Source organism: Gorilla gorilla, chromosome 3 (assembly GCF_029281585.2).
Source record: "Gorilla gorilla gorilla isolate KB3781 chromosome 3, NHGRI_mGorGor1-v2.1_pri, whole genome shotgun sequence".
Classification (NCBI taxonomy): Eukaryota; Metazoa; Chordata; class Mammalia; order Primates; family Hominidae; genus Gorilla; species Gorilla gorilla.
In genome coordinates this window covers 171,955,136-171,974,503 of record NC_073227.2, presented here as the reverse complement: position 1 = coordinate 171,974,503, position 19,368 = coordinate 171,955,136, and the positions used below count along the sequence as shown (strand labels likewise).

Genomic DNA, 19,368 nt, shown 5'->3' with positions numbered 1-19,368 from the left:
TGCATTAAAGTATAACCTATAGAAAGCATGTTATGCCACCCTGAAGGCTGCTATAAAAATTGTTTATGAAGTTCAGGCCAAGACTAAAATATGTTGAAATGGAGAGTTTTGAAAAATGTTCTATATAGCAAAGGAGACCAAATCATGCTAAAATGTAGAAAAAGACTATACATCAGTTTCCATGCTACATTATTCAAAAAAATACAACCATAAAAAAGGTAATAAGATTACATTTTCACATTTCATGGCTAGTAAAGTGCATTAGGCTGCTCAGATATTCATAACTTACTGTGACATTTGGGAAGATTACATTTTGTAGTGCAGAGCCATTACTACAGCTCAGATAATAACTAGCCAATGCCTGTACCTGGATTATGATCCCTGTCATTGGAAACAAATTTGTGTTTTGAAGGTTGATCAGCTTCAAATAACTATTAGAAAGGGTTAACATGACATACTGTAGACCCTGTGCATGTTTTTTAGGTATAATAGATATGCATACATATAGTATATCAAATATGCCACACATTTGCGTGTACAAATTTCTGCCATCAATTTCTCCTTGAAAGGCATATTTTATAGTATTTAAAGCAATGGAGGAATATTTAAAACACCTCTCTGGATATTGCTCTCACCGTATAATCTCAGTTTAAAAGCTGGTGAAATATTTGGGGCTTTTTTTGGAAATTACTTTCAAAAATCTATAGCTTCTTGAAAGGGTGGTTACTTATAGGAATGATTGATGTAAGTAATATTAAGGTGAAGGTAAGGTCTCTTATGTTAGTTGTAACAAGGTTTTTGACCAATTTAGATCGCATGGAGGATATGTAATTGTTAGAAGAAAATTTCACACTATTAAAACTCTCTCCAGACATTATCTTCTTGGCAGTAAATTGTTTCAGATTTATTGGTTGGTTTCCCTTATATGAAATGATGTACAGTTGTATGTGGGTGCTGTAAGAAGTACCTTATTGTATTCAGTGGACAAGGTTTAGTTTCTGTCTTCTAGAAAATACTGTTGAAGAGTTTGTCTTTTTTATTGTTGTATCTAGATGATTTTCATAAAATATTTTCTCTTTGAGCTTTCCTTTCACTAAAAAGTTATTTTGAAATTATAATCATTATATAATTATGGAATTACTAGTTTCGTATGGCCTTAGAGATTTTTGTTTTTTTCTGCTACCTTTCTGAATCACTGCAATTCTTTTCCACAAGAAGGTTTTCTTGTGTCTGAAGATTCTTTCACTCCTTAATTTTACATTCTTCTGTGTGGATTCTTTTAAATTATCTTCCTGAGAATACTGGTGTTCTTGGACCTGGACCAGACCTTTCTACTGCTAAAATTGATTAAAAATTATCTTTATCAAATTTACAGGTTGAAGTTCATGGAATTAATTTTCTCAGTTTTGAATTTTTCCTCTTAATTTTTCTTAATCATTGGCATCTGCTGCTGATTGTTATTCCCCACATTTAATAAAAGATTGTCTTGACTTAACACAATTATATGTTTAGTTAGTATTACCATATTGCTTTCTGGAAATATTTCAACAGAAGTGTATGAAAGTATCTGTTTAATCTTGTTCTCACCTACTTTGAGCATTAATAATTTCAAACAAAGTTAAATTCATTTAGTATTTTGTTTTTGCATGTGTCATTTGGATTTTTTTTTTGTGAATTGACTGTTCATGTCTTCCTAAACATTTTTTTCACCAAATTGAAAATACTTTATTTCTGTACCACTTTTTATTTCTACAGCTTAATGATTTTTGTACTCTTTGAGGATTTCTTATATTTGTGGCTTCTAATTTAACTTTTGATATTTTAAGTTATCTAGAATTTATTTTGGCATATTTTGTAAGATAAGGATTCAGTCTTAATTTTTTAAAATGAAAATTTCATAGCTCCATTTAATGCTTGTGATGACACTCTAATCCTATATTGAATTTATTTGTACCAACCTTTTATTTTAATTAGATTATTTTCTGTCTAGTACCATACAGTTTTAATAATTATGTTATACCATTTGTTTAATGATTCTAGTATTCTTTTTGTATAGAATTTCCTTTCACTTTTTTCATATATTTAATTCCCAGATAGAAATTAGAATCACTATAAGTTTCAGAAAAAAAATCATATTGGAATTTTAATGGTAATGTGCTGAATTTATAGATTAATTTGTGAAAAGTTAACAACTTGAACTGATTTAATATTCCCATCCAGAAACAGGTCTGTTCATTTATCAAAAGTGGAAAAAAATTTCTTTACTTTCAAGTCTTGTGTATGTTTTAATACACTCCTAGATACTTTATACTTATGGTTGGTATCAGAAATGTTGTTTTAAAACTCTTGTATTTTCTGTTAGATATTATAGGTATTTAGGAAAACTTATGAATGTTATATATTTTATATTCATACAAAATGACATTTTGAGCTGAAGTTACTACTTGGTGTCATTCCTATATTAAATATTTTCATGGAGAAAGAGATTTCCAGTTTGGAAACCAGAAGTCTAGTATTTTCTTTTCTTCTTTTTTTTTTTTTCGTGAGACGGAGTTTTGCTTTGTTGACCAGGCTGGAGTGCAATGGGGCAATCTCAGCTCACTGCAGCTTCCACCTCCTGGGTTCAAGCGATTCTCCTGCCTCAACCTCCTGAGTAGCTGGAACCACAGACATGCACCACCACACCTGGCTAATTTTTTTTTTTTTTGGTGAGATGGAGATTTACTCTTGTTGCCCAGGCTAGAGTGCAATGGCGCGATCTCGGCTCACCGCATCCTCCGCCTCCCAGGTTCAAACGATTCTCCTGCCTCAGCTTCCCGAGTAGCTGGGATTACAGGCATGTGTCACCATGCCCGGCTAATTTTGTATTTTTAGTAGAGACGGGGGTTCGCCGTGTTGCCCAGGCTGATCTCGAACTCCTGACCTCAGGTAATCTGCCCGCCTTGGCCTCCCAAAGTGCTGGGATTACAGGCGTGAGCCACTGTGCCCGGCCTAATTTTTGTATTTTTAATGGAGCTGGGGTTTCACCATGTTGGCCACACTGGTCTCGAACTACTGACCTCAGGTGATCCACCCACCTTTGCCTCCCAAAGTGCTGGGATTACAGACGTGAGCCACCGCACCCAGCCATTTTCTAAATAAGCAATTAAAAAAGATTTCTGTAGGATATAAGACACAGTGTTCCTGCAAGTACGGGTAGGCTATTTCTGTCTTATTGATCACTGTTCCACTATTTCCTCAGGGCCTGGCATACTGTAGGCATTCAGTAAAAGTGTGTTGAATGAGTTTATAAATTTATTATATAGTAGAGGTTTGTATTTTGTGATTGTTTTCTGTAGATGTGTTGTATCTGTTATTTTTTACTTAAATATGTTCTATGAAGGCCAATAGCTAGCCAATGTGCCTCAATATGTAAGTATGAGATTTTTACAGCTTGAGCCCATCTTGATAGGTTTCGTATGTGTTCTGATTGCATGGTGCCTGCACTGTGCCAGTTGTTAAATATTTGAATAATGCCTCTGCAATGTCATTGTTATATTGTGCTGAATTATTTTTGACTCAGTGAGTAATTTGTTAGAAATAGGTTACTTGAGAAATCCTAAACGTTTGTATTAATACCATTTGTATTTATGATGATTTCATAAGCTCTACAGTTCACATCAGTGGTGTTTTGTGCATTTGCTTTTTTTTTTTTTTTTGAGACAGGGTCTTGCCCTGTCGCCCAGGCTGGAGTGCAGTGGCACAATCTTGGGCTGCTGCAACCTCTGCCTTTCGGACTCAAGCCATTCTCCCACCTCAGCCTCCAAGCAGCTGGGACTACAGGCACATGCCACCACACCCAGCTAATTTTTTGTTTTATTTTTGGTAGAGATGGGGTCTCGCCATGTTGGTTCAAGACCCCAGGCTGGTCTTGAACTCTCTGAGTGCAACTGATCTGCTCTCTCGGTTTCCCAAAGTGCTGGGATTACAGGCATAAGCCACCCTGCCTGGCTGCACTTGCTTCTTTTTAAATTGTTTTTTTTTTTGAAATAAGTAATATATGTTCATGGCACAAAATTCAAATTGTTCAAAAGTGTGTGTACTAAAATCTTTTTTTTTTTGCCTTCTATGCAATAGATCTTTTCCAGAGACAATCGATATTTAGTTCATTCTTAGACATATTTAGCACATGCATAGGTCTATGTGTAAATGATTTACACTCAAATTGTAGCCTACTGTTCACACTTTTCTGCACCTTGATTTTCTCAAAGTATCTTAGAGATCTTTTCATATCATGTGGAGTGGTCTCATTCTTTTCTCTATGTACATCATATTTCATTGTATAGTTGTATACAACTTCATTAACTTTTTTTTTTTTTGAGACAGAGTCTTGCTGTGTTGCCCAGGTGACTCACTGCAACCTCCGCTTCCTGGGATCAAGCAATTCTTGTGCCTCAGCCTCCCAAGTAGTTGGGATTACAGGCACGTGCCACCATGCCTGGCTAATTTTTGTATTTTTAGTAGAGACGGGGTTTCACCATGTTGACCAGGCTGGTCTTGAACTCCTGACCTCAAGTGATCCACCCACCTTGGCCTCCCAGAGTGCTGGGATTACAGGCGTGATCCATCATGCCAGGCTGTCATTAACCTTTATCTTGTAATTTAAAAAGAGTCAATACAATGAAGTTCTTGTATCTAACATCATTATGTTAGATACATAAATGTGTCTATAATATACATTTCTAGTAGTTTGATTGCTGTTTCAAAAATAAAAAATTTTGATAGATATTACCAAATCGCTATTTTTTTGTTTTTCTTTTTTTTGTTTTGAGACAAGGTCTCACTCTGTCACCCAGTCTAGAGTGCAGTGATGCGATCTTGGCTAACTGCAACCTCTGCCTCCTGGGTTCAAGTGATTCTTGTGTCTCAGCCTCCCAAGTAGATGGCGCTACAGGTGTCTGCCACCACGCCTGGCTAATTTTTGTATTTTTAGTAGAGATGGGATTTTGCTATGTTGCCTTGGCTCGTCTTAAACTCCTGCGCTCAAGGGATCCACCTGCCTCGGCCTCCCAAAGTCCCGGGATTACAGGTGTGCGCCATCGTACCCAGCCCTAAATCGCTCTTAATAAGTCATATTGTACCTGTTTCCTCAACAACAGTAATGTATGACAGTACCTGTTTCCTCATGTTCTTGCACATACTATGTATTATTTTTATATGTTGTTAGAGATTTGGAGTTTGTCAATCAAATATGTAAAAATGGTATATTAGTGTATTTTTAATGTTCATTTTGTAAGCAAAGTTGGGTTTCATGTTTTAGTGCCACTTTTATTTACCTTTTTGTTCATTGCCTTTGCCTAAATTTTCTTTTTTTGTTTTTAACACCCTAGTTCCCACAAGCAGATATATTTTCTTTTAAAAAATTTTTTTCAGGAAGCTATTTGTGCTTATGTAATGATATGGGTTGCAAATGATTTTTCTAAGTGTTTAATTTATTTTTTTTTTGCATATAGAGTTTCTGATTATTATATAGTTAAATATGTCAATATGAAGTCCAGAAATCTTAAAAACTCTTAGTTAGAAAAGCTTTTACCACTTGAAGTGATAAAATGTTTTTTGTATCATTTCATTCAGTGCTTTTATTTAATTAATTTTTATTTTTAGAGACATGTCCTGCTCTGTCACCCAGGCTAGGGCTCAGTGGCATGATCATAGCTCACTGTAGCCTTGAAGTCCTGCACTCACATGACTCTCCTGCCTTGGTCTCCCAGAAGTGCTGGGATTACAGGCATGAGCCACCACGCCTAACCCATTTAGTGCTTTTATAAGTTTTATTTTAGACTCATTTTATGACTTCAGTTTTACATTTAAATCTTAGACTCATTTGGAAATTTTTTTATGGTATGAGGCATTGATTGATGATTTTTTTTCCCCCAGATATTTGAATATAGCTATCCCTAAACTTATTTTTTTTTGAGACAGGATCTTGCACTGTCACCCAGGCTGGAGTGCAGTGGTGTGATCATAGCTCACTTTAGTCTTGAACTCCTGGGCTCAAGCAATCTTCCCACCTCAGCCTCCTGAGTACTAGGGCTGCATGTACCCACCACCATACCTGGGTAATTTTTTTTTTTTTTTTTTTTGAATATGGAGACAGAGTCTGGCTGTGTTGCCAGACTGGTCTCAAACTCCAGGCCTCAAGTGATCCTCCTGTCTTAGCCTCCCAAAGTTTTGGGATTATAGGTGTGAACCACCATGCCCAGCCACTAACCTTTTGATGAAATGATCTTTGTTCTATTTACTTGTCACTTTTATCATATAATAATATATAAATATAGATATGTAATTATAAAATTATAAAATTTATAATAACAATAACCACCACCGTCAGCCAGGCATTATTAATAATAAGCACCTTATTCATATAAATGCCTTTTTTTAAACCTTTTTATGAGTGATATCTGTAGATTGGTTAATGGTATTGTAAATGTTAATTTCCTGGTTTAAATAACTGTACTATGATTATGTAATATATATACATTGGGGAAGCTGGATGAAGAGTATAAAGGAATTCTGTACTTTTTTTGAATGTTTGAAATTATTTCAAAATAAAAAGTTACAGGCAATATTAGGAAATAATACAAACAAAACCAAAACAGCTATATTAAAGTTCTTATTTGAATTATGTATTTTTAAAATTTACAAACAACATATTTACAGAAAATATAATCTAATTCAACCAGTTTAAGTAGAATGGAATATTTCATAGTATAATAGATAGCTTATAGCGTTTATCCAGGAGGACTAGGGAACCAAGCACGTATACTTTTTAGCTAGGGCCATGTAACTAGGAGAATTGACTCCATCACAAGGAGAGACTGTTTTAGCAAAATCCCAGCTGTCATCTCCTAACACTGCTTGGTAGTGATGATACAAAGCATTGTATGCTGAGATCTCTGCCAGAGCTTTCTGAGAAAGATGAAATGTCTTTATCACTGTGCCTGCCAGGAGTTCTTGTCTCTCTGCATGCAGGTACTGATCCTCACATTGTTCATTTCCATTTTTTTCAGTCTCATGCCTGTGTATATTTTTGTCAGAACCTGGGATACATGTTGTTGATCCTGCTGAATGGAATTTTAATTTATTTCCTAGTTTTGAATCTTCCTTGCTTTCCTGGACTAAACTCCACTTGGTCATGTCTGTTATTCTTTATAAGAGCCATTGGATTTGTTTTTATTTTTATTTTTTTTTGAGATGGAGTCTTGGTCTGTTGCCTAGGCTGGAGCTCAATGGCATGATCTCGACTCATTGCAACCTCTGCCTCCCAGGTTTAAGTGATTCTCCTCCCTCAGCCTCCCAAGTAACTGGGACTACAGGCACATGCCACCATGCCTGGCTAAGTTTTTGTTTTTTTTTTTTTTTTTTTTTTGAGACGGAGTCTCACTCAGTTGCCCAGGCTACAGTGCAGTGGCACAATCTCAGCTCACTGCAATCTCTGCCCCTCAGGTTCAAGTGATTCTCCTACCTCAGCCTCCTGAGTAGCTGGGATTACAGGCGCATGCCACCACGCCCAGCTAATTTTTGTATTTTTAGTAGAGACGGGGTTTCACCATGTTGACCAGGCTGGTCTTGAACTCCTGACCTCAGGTGGTCTGCCTGCCTCGGTCTCCCAAAGTGCTGGGATTACAGGCATGAGCCACCACGCCCTGCCGGATTTGTTTTTTAAAGTTCACTTTCTTCTACTTATTGCATACCTTTTGGGTATGCAGTTTGGAAATGCATAATGAAAAATCAAGAAGTATTCAGAAAGAAGCGTAGGTGAATCATGTGTGTAAATATTTCTGACAGAGATCTTTAAAAAATCTAGTTGATAGCATTATTGTATACCTTAAATATATGTATTTTTAAATTAAAAAATTTAAATTTAAAAAAATTTATTTAAAAAATCTAGTTAAATGAGATAGCTCTACAAAGGTAATTCTAAAAGTATTTTAATTCCTTTACACAATTAGGATTTATTTAAAATTTACGAACCTTCCCTCTGTATGGGGAGGTTCTGGGTGAGATGACAAGGCCCGTATAGCTATAGCGTTCTGATAGTAATATCAGTGAAATACATTTTCTTGATTACTGACTTTGGATGTGTGACTAATTATATGTAAGTTATACTGATTATCTACAGAGGAGAGGTAAAATGAATAGGCTTAATAAACCAAAAATTTGACTAATATAAACTCCAATGTGTGACCACTCTGAGCCTTTTTCAGCTTTTCAGTTTTACCGTGAGCGCATAAGTTGTTTGGGTAACAAAGGACCTTTAGATTATTCAGTGTAGTTCACAGATTTGATACTTCATAAATGAAATACTGGATGAGAAGCAATTGTAGAGTTGATTTAGATCTTTATTGGTAACAGGTTAGTAGATAGCAATTTACCTAAGACATCCTATATTTGTTTTTGTTGAAAAATATTTTAATTTTTATATTCTCTTACTTGACTTTGCTGTCTAAATTTGGAGATTACTTCAGAAACTTCAGTTTTTTGAGCTGCATGTTTTTTAATGAACCTTTTGATGTGGAGGAAGAATGTGAGTAGTTATTGTTAATCTAATGTTTAGGAACATGCTATAGTGATATTGAGGATACTAATGCTTTTAATGTGGTTTTTTTTTTTTTTTCCTTATAAGTTGGTAGGAGGACAGTTTGATCTGGAAATGAATTTCATTATCCAAGAAGGTGAGAGTATTAACTGCATGGTGGACCTACTGGAAAAATGTGACATTACGTGCCAAGCAGAAGTCTGGAGCATGTTTACAGCCATTCTGAAGAAAAGCATACGGAATCTTCAAGTCTGCACTGAAGTAGGCCTTGTTGAAAAAGTGCTTGGGAAAATTGAAAAAGTTGACAATATGATAGCAGGTATGATTTTTTCTATAGTACAATATATGCAAAGAAATAAAGTTTGATTTTTAAATACATGTTTTTCTTATTCCATTTAGCCATATTTAAGAAATATTTGAGCATGTAGCATGCACCTAGAACTTTAGTGTCCAAGCCCTTAAATAAGCACAGTTTATTTTAAATATTCGAGAAATATAACTAGCTGAGTTATTTTATCATTTTCTTTTGTTTCCAGATCTTTTGGTTGACATGTTGGGAGTGCTGGCTAGCTATAATTTGACAGTTCGCGAGCTAAAGCTTTTCTTCAGTAAACTTCAAGGAGATAAAGGACAATGGGTAAAAAAACTTAAGTACTCTTTGGTATTTTAAAGTATCCTCCTCCCAAACACATTAGTAGCTTGTAAAGTAACTGATATTATTATACATGGGATAATTGTCAAATTGAATAGATTAATTAAAATAGCATTGAGACCCCTGTGGCTACTTGTGCCATACTTGGACACTAAGAGTATGCACTAAGATAATGGTGTTTCAGGCAAACTGGTAATTTAATTCTTCTTCAAAATGTTGTTCTTTAAATGTACATTCAATATTTATTAGAAAAAAAGATAAACGTAGAGAAAGAAAAGTATTAGGTAGTAGTACCTACCTTTTCTTCTTTTTGATCTAGTTTTATCTGAGTGCCTTAAACTTGAGTAACTCACTCCGTGAACAAAACTTCTGCAGTTAATTGGATCTACCCTCTTGAGATGCAACTTAGGAGTCATTTGCAATGGGTAGTGATGGGGGTGAACTTATTTTGAACCCCAGGTGCCTTATCAAACTGTTTCTTCCACCATATAGTTATCTGTCCCATTGAAGAGGAGTAGTAAATATTTTCTCCATTTTTGTTGCATTTCCAATCTTATTTTAGTGCCCTTTAGAGATCATTGCCTACAGCAACAGCTCAGCCAGCCGATCCTTAATCTAGCTTTCATTAAATGTATCTAAAACTGTGCCCTACAATTACTCTTTTTCATTATGTTAAAATTTAGATTCTTTAGCATATTTCTCTCAAACTCCAGTTTACTGTCTAATTTTAGTTTTTTTTTTTTACTAATTTTCATTGAATTTGATTATATTTCTGGTTCTAGCTTACCTTGTGTTTATCTTCTTAGAGTTTTTGCTTCTGTGGGGGTATAAGATAATTGTCACAAAATTTGGAAACATTTTAGTCATTGTTTCTTCAAATACTGTCTTCTTGTCCCCGCTTCCTGTCTTTTCTGGGACTCCAATTACAGATATATTAGACCTCTTGATATTTTCTCACAGGTTACTGGGATCTCTTAACTCTTTTTTTAATCTTTTTGTGCTTTATTTTAGATTGTTTTTATTGCTGTAGTCTCAAGTTAACTGATCTTTTCTTCAGCAGTGTGTTAATTCCATCCACTGAAATTTCAGATAGTATATTTTTCTTTCTGTAAATTTTTTTTTTTTTTTTAAAGACAGAGTCTCGCTCTGTTGCCCAGCCTGGAGTGCAGTGCCATGATCTCGGCTCACTGCAAGCTCTGCCTCCCGGGTTCATGCCATCCTCCTGCCTCAGCCTCCCAAGTAGCTGGGACTACAGGCGTATGCCACCAAGTGCGGCTAATTTTTGTTATTTTTAGTAGAGACGGGGTTTTACCATGTTAGCCAGGATGGTCTCGATCTCCTAACCTTGTGATCTGCCTGCCTTGGCCTCCCAAAGTGCTGAGATTACAGGTGTGAGCCACCGCGCCCGGCCTTTTTTTTTTTTTTTTCTTTTCTTTTTTTTGAGACGGAGTCTTGCTCTGTCGCCAGGCTAGAGTCCAGTGGTAACGATCTCTGCTCACTGCAACCTCCACCTCCTGGGTTCAAGCAATTCTCCTACCTCAGCCTCCTGAGTTGCTGGGGTTACAGGCGCACACCACCACGCCTGGCTAACTTTTCTATTTTTAGTAGAGACAGGGTTTCACAGTGTTGGTCAGGATGGTCTCGAACTCCTGACCTTGTGATCCACCCGTCTTGGCCTCCCAAAGTGCTGGGATTACAGGCATGAGCCACCATGCCTGGTCTCTTTCTGTACATTCTATTTGGTTCTTTTAAATATTTTCCATTTTTTCCCTCATTTAATTCCTTTAAATCCTTGACAATATTTAGCATATGAATAGTTGCTTTAATGCTCTTGTTTTTTCATTCTAGAATGTCATTTTCTAGGTCAGTTTTTTACTCATTGATTTTGCTCCTTTATGTAGGTCACATTTTTCTGCTGCTTATGGCTACTGAATTTAGACAATATATCAGACATAGCAAATTTTATGTTGCTGAGTGTTGGATTTTGTCATATTCCTTTTAAGATTGTTAGACTCGTTTTGCAGGCAGATAAGTTATTTGTGGATCAACTTTATCCTTTAAAACTAGTTTAAAAGTTTTTTTTCCAGTAAAGTTTAGAGTGGCTGTTACGCTACGGGTAGTTTAGTTTTACTATTCAGGCATGTCTCTTAGAGGGTCTCTATTGAATAACTCTCAAGTCTCAGACATAGGACAGGAGGTAGCAAGACTGTGGTCTCTCCGAAGTGTCTAGTAGGGTCTCAACAATTCCTAGCTCTGTATTAGTTTTGGGAATTCTTTAACTTAAAGCTCTTACTATCTTAGCCCCACCATATTGAGTTTTATCATAAGCATGATCAGTCTGGTATTAAGTCAAAGAGTCAATGCAGATTTCTGGAGCTTCTTGTGTGTTCAGTTCTTTCCTCCCTAATATTCTACTCTGAAACTTCTATCTTCTGTGGACTCCACTTTCTTTCCAACTCACTGAGACTTTCGGGTTCTGTTTGGTTTCCCTGTGCAATGATATGGAAATTGACTCCAGGTTTAAGTCATTTTGTTTTCTCAGGGATCACAGTCTTGAGCTACCTCTTCCTGCATACTGAAAACTGTTTTTGTTTGATACATTTTGCCCACTTTTCTAGTTGTTTATGGTAGGTTGGTAAGTCCAGGTCCTATTAATATGTCGTGTCCAGAAGAGAAAGTATATATTTGATTTTGGTTTTTATTTATATTCACATTATTTATTCTGAATATGTAATGTATTTTTATTATATTCATAAGCATAGAAAATTATAGGTAAGAAAATAGCAAATAATATGAACTAATATTTATTTACAGAGGTAGAAACCCCACAACCAAATGAACACAAAATCATTAATAATTAGAGACATTCACATTAAAACAGTATTGATATGTCACCCTCCATCTGTAGTTTCTCAAGAATTTTAAAGTTGGAAAATGGCAAGTATAGTTTGGGATATAGGGTTATTTTATACTTGGTGCGCTTTTCATTAGAATGAACACCAGTGGAGCCAACCTCAAGAGGAGTGTAGTGCTACTTAGTTATGTTAATTTTACCTGTATCCAGTGATTTAATAATTCACTTCTGAGTGAGTATTCCAAGAAATTCTCACATAGATCCATAAAATACATGAGGATGTTCACTGAAGCATTATTTTTGATGGCAGTGAATGTTAACATGGATGTTCATCATTAAGAGAGTGGATTGGTAAAATGTATAGAAGGTTGATTGTTCTATAACAGAATCAGTGCATGGAGTAATAGGAATAGATGTAAAATATATAGGAAAGAAAGCAATGATAAGTGTATGCACATAAAAACCTTTTTTTCTTTTCTTTTTTTTTTTTTTAAAGACAGGGTCTCACTCTCATCCAGGCTGGAGTGCAATGGTGTGATCATGGCTCACTGCATTCTCAGCTTCCTGGTATCAAGAGATCCTGCCACCTCAGCCTCCCAAGTAGCTGGGACCACGGACATGCGCCATCATGCCAGGCTAATTTTTGCATTTCTTTTAGAGACTGGGTTTTGCCATGTTGTCCAAGCTGGTGTCAAACTCCTGAGCTCAAGCAGTCCTCCCAAAGTGCTAGGATTACAGGCATGAGCCACCACACTCAGCCCCAAAAATCATTTTTGAAGGAATAATCTACATAAAAAAGATTAAACATGTTAATATAGTTGCCTATGGGGAGGGGGAGGAGAATGAGAATAGTTTTAGATGATAAAGGGAAAAAATAATGAACTATTTATAAAATGAGAGCAAGGCCTTGCTCAGATACTCATTACGTTTATTTAGTTATTTAATATTAGGCATATTATTTCTATCGTTTGCTGTTATAGCAGTGCAGTGAAAAAATCCCTATATCTAAATCTCTGTCTGCCCTTGTGGTGATTACTTTAGCATAGATTTTTACATGTGGAAATATTGCATTGGTGGACATGAACGTCTTTACGGACTCTTGAAATATGACTACTACATCTTTTTCTTTTCCTCTTTCTTTTTCTTTTTCAGACAGAGTCTTGCTCTGTTACCCAGGTTGGAGTACAGTGGTGCTATCTCGGCTGCCTGCAACCTCTGCCTCCTGGGTCAAGCAATCCTCCCACCTCAGCTTTCCAAGCAGCTGGGACCACAGACACTTGCCACCATTCTTGGCTAATTTTTGTATTGTTTTCTAGAGATGGAGTTTCTCCATGTTGCCCAGGCTGGTCTCAAACCCCTAGGCTCAAGCGATCCCTCCACCTTGGCCTCCTAAAGTGTTGAGATTACAGATGTGAACCACTGTGCCTGGTCTGCTAAATTTTTTTCTGAAAGGCTTTACCAGTACAGTATACACTCCCCCAGCAATGTCTGTCAAGTAAAGTGCTTATCTTAATGTATTCTTTTGTTGACTGATTTATAGGAAAGGAAATTTGGAGGAATGATGTTTCTAGATGGACATGCTATAATACTGTATTTTTATTTTTAACTGCAAAGTTATTTTTGGTTACTTTATTTTACTTTGGAATTTATTTTAAAAAATCACTGTGATTGTAGTTACTTGTTATTATGCTTTTACAATTGAGCAGTATGGTTAATTGAAAATTTCTTGTTCACTTAAGAATGAAGCTTCCACTTAATATTTAGGTGAAAGGTTGCCAAACTCTTTTACACAGGTAGTAATTATAATTTTTATCATCTATAAAAATAAGATGAAGGCAAACCAGTGATTTCATTTGTAGTTTGACCCTGTTTTGAACTTTTAAATTTTAAACGAGGAGGAATGCCCCACACTTTTCTTATTTGCTTATAAACTGATTAAAATGAGATGGTATGTCTGATTATCTTTTGTTTTTCCTTGTAACTGCAAATGAGATGTTTCATTTTTATTGTTGGTTGTTTCATGTATTAGAGACTTGTGGACCAAGGAAACATTAATCAAATAAACTCAGCGTTGCAGCTTTTATATGTATATGCTATGCGTATACATATATTTATATGCTATGCGGTAAAGGTATATTGTAGAATGAAATATGATAGGGAAGTTTAATCCACTCTCAGTTTCAAGGAAGGCTACCCTGAGGAAGTGACTGTTAAGATGAGCTCTAAAGGCTGGGTAAGATTGACTTGGATAAGAGGGGAGTACAGGGGTCCTTTTGAGAACATTTTAAGCATAAGGAATAGCTTTTGCTGAGGCCCTGTTGTGGGAAGAAGACTGAGAAAAGGATGGAGTGCAGGGAGAAGGGGAGAGTAAGAAGCAAAATGAGGCTAAAGAAGTAGATAAAATATCTTATAGTCCATGTTAAAGGTTTTGGTCCCTATTTTAATGGTGAAAGTATAGTTGTTTTTTTTTTTTTTTGACTTTACGATGGTGTGAAAGTGATATGCATTCAGTATACTCCTTCACTTAGGATGGGGCTACCTCCGGCTAAACCCATCTTAAGTTGACAATATTTTGGATCGAAAACATACTTTCGATTTACATTCTTTTCAACTTACTGTGGGTTTATCAGGATGTAACCCTATCGTAAGTTGAGGAGCATCTGTATAGTTGTTTAAAAGCATGGACTCTGGAGTCAAGATTGAGTTCTGATCCTGACCTTGACAGTTATTACCCATGTGACTTTGGAAATGTTCCCCTGCCTCAGATTCTTCTTCTGTAAACTGCGGATAATCATAATAATACCATCCCATAGGGTGGTTATGAGGTTAAAATATTTTAGTGTTTTTGAAGTACCATTTTTTTGAAATGTTTATTTTTATTTTTTAATTTTATTTTTCCATAAGTTATTGGGGTACAGGTAGTATTTGGTTACATGAGTAAGTTCTTTAGTGGTGATTTGTGAGATTTTGGTGCACCCGTCACCTGAGCAGTATACACCACACCATATTTGTAGACTTTTATCTCTCACCCGCCTCCCACTCTTACCCCAAGTCCCCAAAGTCCATTGTATCTTTCTTTTTCCTTTGCGTCCTCATAGCTTAGCTCCCACATATCAGTGAGAACATACATTGTTTGGTTTTCCATTCCTGAGTTACTTCACTTAGAATAATAGTTTCCAGTCTTATCCAGGTCACTGCAAATGCTGATAATTTATTTCTTTTAATGGCTCAGTAGTATTCCATCATATATATATATATATATATATATATATATATGCCACAGTTTCTTTATCCACTCGTTGATTGATGGGCATTTGGGTAGGTTCCATGATTTTGCAATTGTGAATTGTGCTGCTATAAACATGCATGTGCAAGTATCTTTTTGAAGTACCTTTAACAGTGGAATATAGTAAGCATTATTTAAGTATTTGTTAAATTATTAAGTATTTTTAATTTTAAAGAAGGGTGGGTGGGGGATTGATGTAGTTCGTATTTTTAAAAGATCGTTTTTGGCCAGGTGTGGTGGCTCATGCCTGTAATCCCAGCACTTTGTGAGGCTGAGGCAGGCGGATCACTTGAAGTCAGGAGTTTGAGACCAGTCTGGCCAACGTGGTGAAACCCTGTCTCTACTAAAAATACAAAAAATATAGGCCGGGCACAGTGGCTCACGCCTGTAATCCCATCACTTTGGGAGGCCCAGGAGGGTGGATCACCTGAGGTTGGTTCGAGACCAGCCTGACCAACATGGAGAAACCCCGTCTCTACTAAAAGTACAAAAGTTAGCCGGGTGTGGTGGCGTGCACCTGTAATCCCAGCTACTTGGGAGGGTGAGGCAGGAGAATCGCTTGAACCTGGGAGGCGGAGGTTGCGGTGAGCCGAGATCATGCCGTTACACTCTAGCCTGAGTGACAGAGCGAGACTCCATCTCAAAAGAAAAAAAAAATTAGCTGGGTGTGGTGGCACACACCTGTAATCCCAGCTACTCGGCAGGTGAATCACTTGAATCTGGGAGGCAGAGTTTATGGTGAGCCGAGATGGTGCCACTGCACATGGACTCCAGCCTGGGTGGCAGAGTGAGACTCCATGTCAAAAAAGAAAAAAAAAAGATCATTTTTGCTGCAGCTTGGAGAAGAGTTTCAGGTGTCTAATGATACTGGCTCATATTTATTGAATACCTAATAGGCCCTACAGCATTACAAAAACTGGTATAGAGTACATTATTTCTTTAAGATATTTGAAAATAACTTAGAAGTTATTTTCTATGCTTTTAAGCTTATAGCATTATTCCTGTATATATTAAAGCAAGACTATATTAAAGATGTGTTTTTTTAATCTTATGGTAAATAATGTGGTTAATGAATTGTTAATTATCTTCATAGCCTCCACATGCTGGGAAGTTGCTGTCTGTGTTAAAGCATATGCCTCAGAAGTATGGTCCTGATGCCTTTTTTAACTTTCCAGGAAAGAGTGCTGCAGTAAGTAAATATTAATGAGGAAATCACTCCCAGTTCTTCTTTCCTTTGCTCCCTGAAAGTACAGCCCTGTGAACACCCCTGACAGGTTCTGTGCTAGGTAGAAACTTCTGCCCAACATACTTTAATCCTTATGACAGTCGTGCATGTTACTTTTTTGTAATTGCTTTAGAGGTGAAGAAATAGAGGCTTAAATTAGTTGAGAAAATGCCCAGTCACAGCTTGGGTCAGCAATGGAATAAGAACCTCATTCTTTTAAACATAGCCATGTTGTCTTAAGTAGCTATTTGTGTGTAACACCTTCATGTCTATCTTTGTGAACATCTTTCTCTTGCCTTTCATTACTCTACCTGTCTTTTTTTTTGTACCTTGTGTATAGAATGATAGGAAATAGAGGCTCTGAAACTTACTACGCAAGTTTTCCTTGACTTGTGAGTTTCCAAATTATGTTGGTCTCAGTGTTCCTGTAAGCTGTTAATCAGTTTATACATAAGACAATTATGTATAATAGTGATATCTGTAATGTTTCATAATGTTGTAGAAGCACATTCTATAATGTGTATATGTTATTTATGGAAGTTTCTAAAATCTCCTCATTATTACATTGGTCAGTCTGTTACAAGCAAAACAAACTTTTTTTTAATTTTGAGACGGAGTTTTGCTCTTGTTGCCCAGGCTGGAGTTCAGTGGTGCGATCTCGGCTCACTGCAACCTCTGCCTCCTGGTTTCAAGCGATTCTTCTGCCTCAGCCTCCTGAGTAGCTGGGATTACAAGTGCCCACGACCACGCCTGACTAATTTTTGTATTTTTAGTAGAGATGGGGTTTTGCCATGTTGGCCAGGCTTGTCTCGAATTCCTGACCTCAGGTGATCCACCCACCTCAGCCTCCCGAAGTGCTGGGATTACAGGCATGAGTCACCACGCCCGGCCCAAGACAAACTTTTGAAAAAGATATTTCAGTCTATTCTTTTCCTGAGCTTATCTTTCATTCATTTTTTTATGTTAGTTCTTATAAAATCTTATATTAGGCCCTGTGTAGCCTGGCAGTATCTGCAGAAAGATAAGAATATGTTTTAATATGACATTTGTGATATTTAAATATTATATACACAATATACAACTTTCTTTGAAAAGTTTTATTGCCCAATTTTTTCCTTTACAGTTTTTCCTTACAGGCCATTTTAGATTTGTAGCTTTTCAGAATAATTTTACTTTCTTATCATAGCCTATCATTGCCTCTAACATTAAAAAAAGTGTTCTTATGAGATTAACCTTTTTCATGCCTCATGTTATAATTTTATTATTTACAGTTCTGAGATTGCAGTGCATGCATTTATCTTGAAAGTAGGGCAGATGAGCTGAACAGCTTTTGAAACTTGAAGAGAATAGATGTTTTAAATATGTTCAATGACTTCCTTTCCTTAAACATAGCTTTTACTGGGAATTTAGAGTAGTCATGAATAAAGTATTTTTGCAAAGCTTTTACATCTTTGCTATCATTTTTGGTGAGAGAGAACATGTGTATGCACTGAATATATGTTTTTCTCCTAAATTTTTTTTTTGTCAGTCTGTGAGTTGTAATTATTCTTTTCCTTTTTTCTTAATGCAACGTTCATTTTTGCATTAATGCAACATTTAATGCAACGTTCACTCTTGAAGTCTCAATAGTGTTATTACTGAAGTTTGGCTCTATGATGTCTTTCATGTTTTATGTCATATCTAATACATATAAAAGAATATATGTATAATATGTATACATAAATGCATATGTAAGTTACAATAAAACAGAAGCTTGTGTAGTTTGAATTTTTTACAAAACAGCTTTATTGAGATATAATCCACATACCACACAATTAACTCATTTAAAGTATATAGTATAGTAGGTAAATGTGTTCACAGAGTTGTCAACCATCACCACAGTCAATTTTGGGACATTCTCATCACACCCAAAAGAAACCCCATACTGATTAGCAGCCACTCCCCATATTCCCCAGCCCTATTCTGGACCATTCATATTAGTGGAATCATACAACATGTGGTCTTTTGTGACTGGCTTTTTTCACTTATCATGTTTTCAAGGTCCATCCATGGTACAGCATGTATCAGTACTTCATTCCTTTTTATGGCTGGTATTATATTGTATGGATATACCATACTTTATTTAATCATTTGTCAACTAGTGAATATTTGGGATTTTCACTTCTTGGGCTAGTATGAATAATGCTGTTATGGACATTAGTGTACAATTTTATGTGTGGACATATGTTTTAATTTGTCCCAATCTCTAGATTAGGTCATATGGTCTTTGTTTAACATTTTGATGAACTTCCAGACTGTTTTCCAAGGTAGCTGTAACATTTTACGATCCCACAGCAATGTATAAGGGTCAAATTTCTCTACATCCTTGCTAAGATGGTTAATGTCTATTTTTGTTTGTTTGTTTTTGAGATGAAGTCTTGCTCTGTCACCCAGGCTGGAATGCAGTGGTGTGATCTTGGCTCCCTGCAACCTCTGCCTCCCGGTTCAAGCGATTCTTGTGTCTCAGCTTCCTGAGTAGCTGGGATTACAGATGCGTACCACCATGCCCAGCTAACTTTTGTATTTTTTAGTAGAGACAGGGTTTCACCATGTTGGCCAGGCTGGTCTTGAACTCCTGACCTGAAGTGATCCACCTGCCTCAGCCTCCCAAAGTGCTGGGATTATAGGCGTGAGCCGCCACGCCCGGCCAGTATCTGTCTTTGTGATTGTATTAGTAGCTATCCTAGTTGGTATGAAGTGATATCTCATTGTGGTTTTGATTTGCATTTCCTTT

The 19,368-nt window shown here is 36.3% G+C and overlaps 1 protein-coding gene across 4 annotated transcripts in view; it reads left to right on the top strand.

Annotated features, from left to right (window-relative positions):
• Positions 1 to 19,368, top strand: part of LRBA (LPS responsive beige-like anchor protein) — a 766,360-nt gene that overhangs the window by 73,327 nt on the left and 673,665 nt on the right. For all 4 annotated transcript variants that reach the window (XM_031010185.3, XM_055385519.2, XM_055385518.2 and 1 more), the window contains exons 3-5: positions 8,666 to 8,897; positions 9,115 to 9,215; positions 16,464 to 16,559. In XM_031010185.3, coding sequence (XP_030866045.3) covers positions 8,666 to 8,897; positions 9,115 to 9,215; positions 16,464 to 16,559 — 429 coding nt within the window. The remainder of the gene's footprint in view (positions 1 to 8,665; positions 8,898 to 9,114; positions 9,216 to 16,463; positions 16,560 to 19,368) is intronic.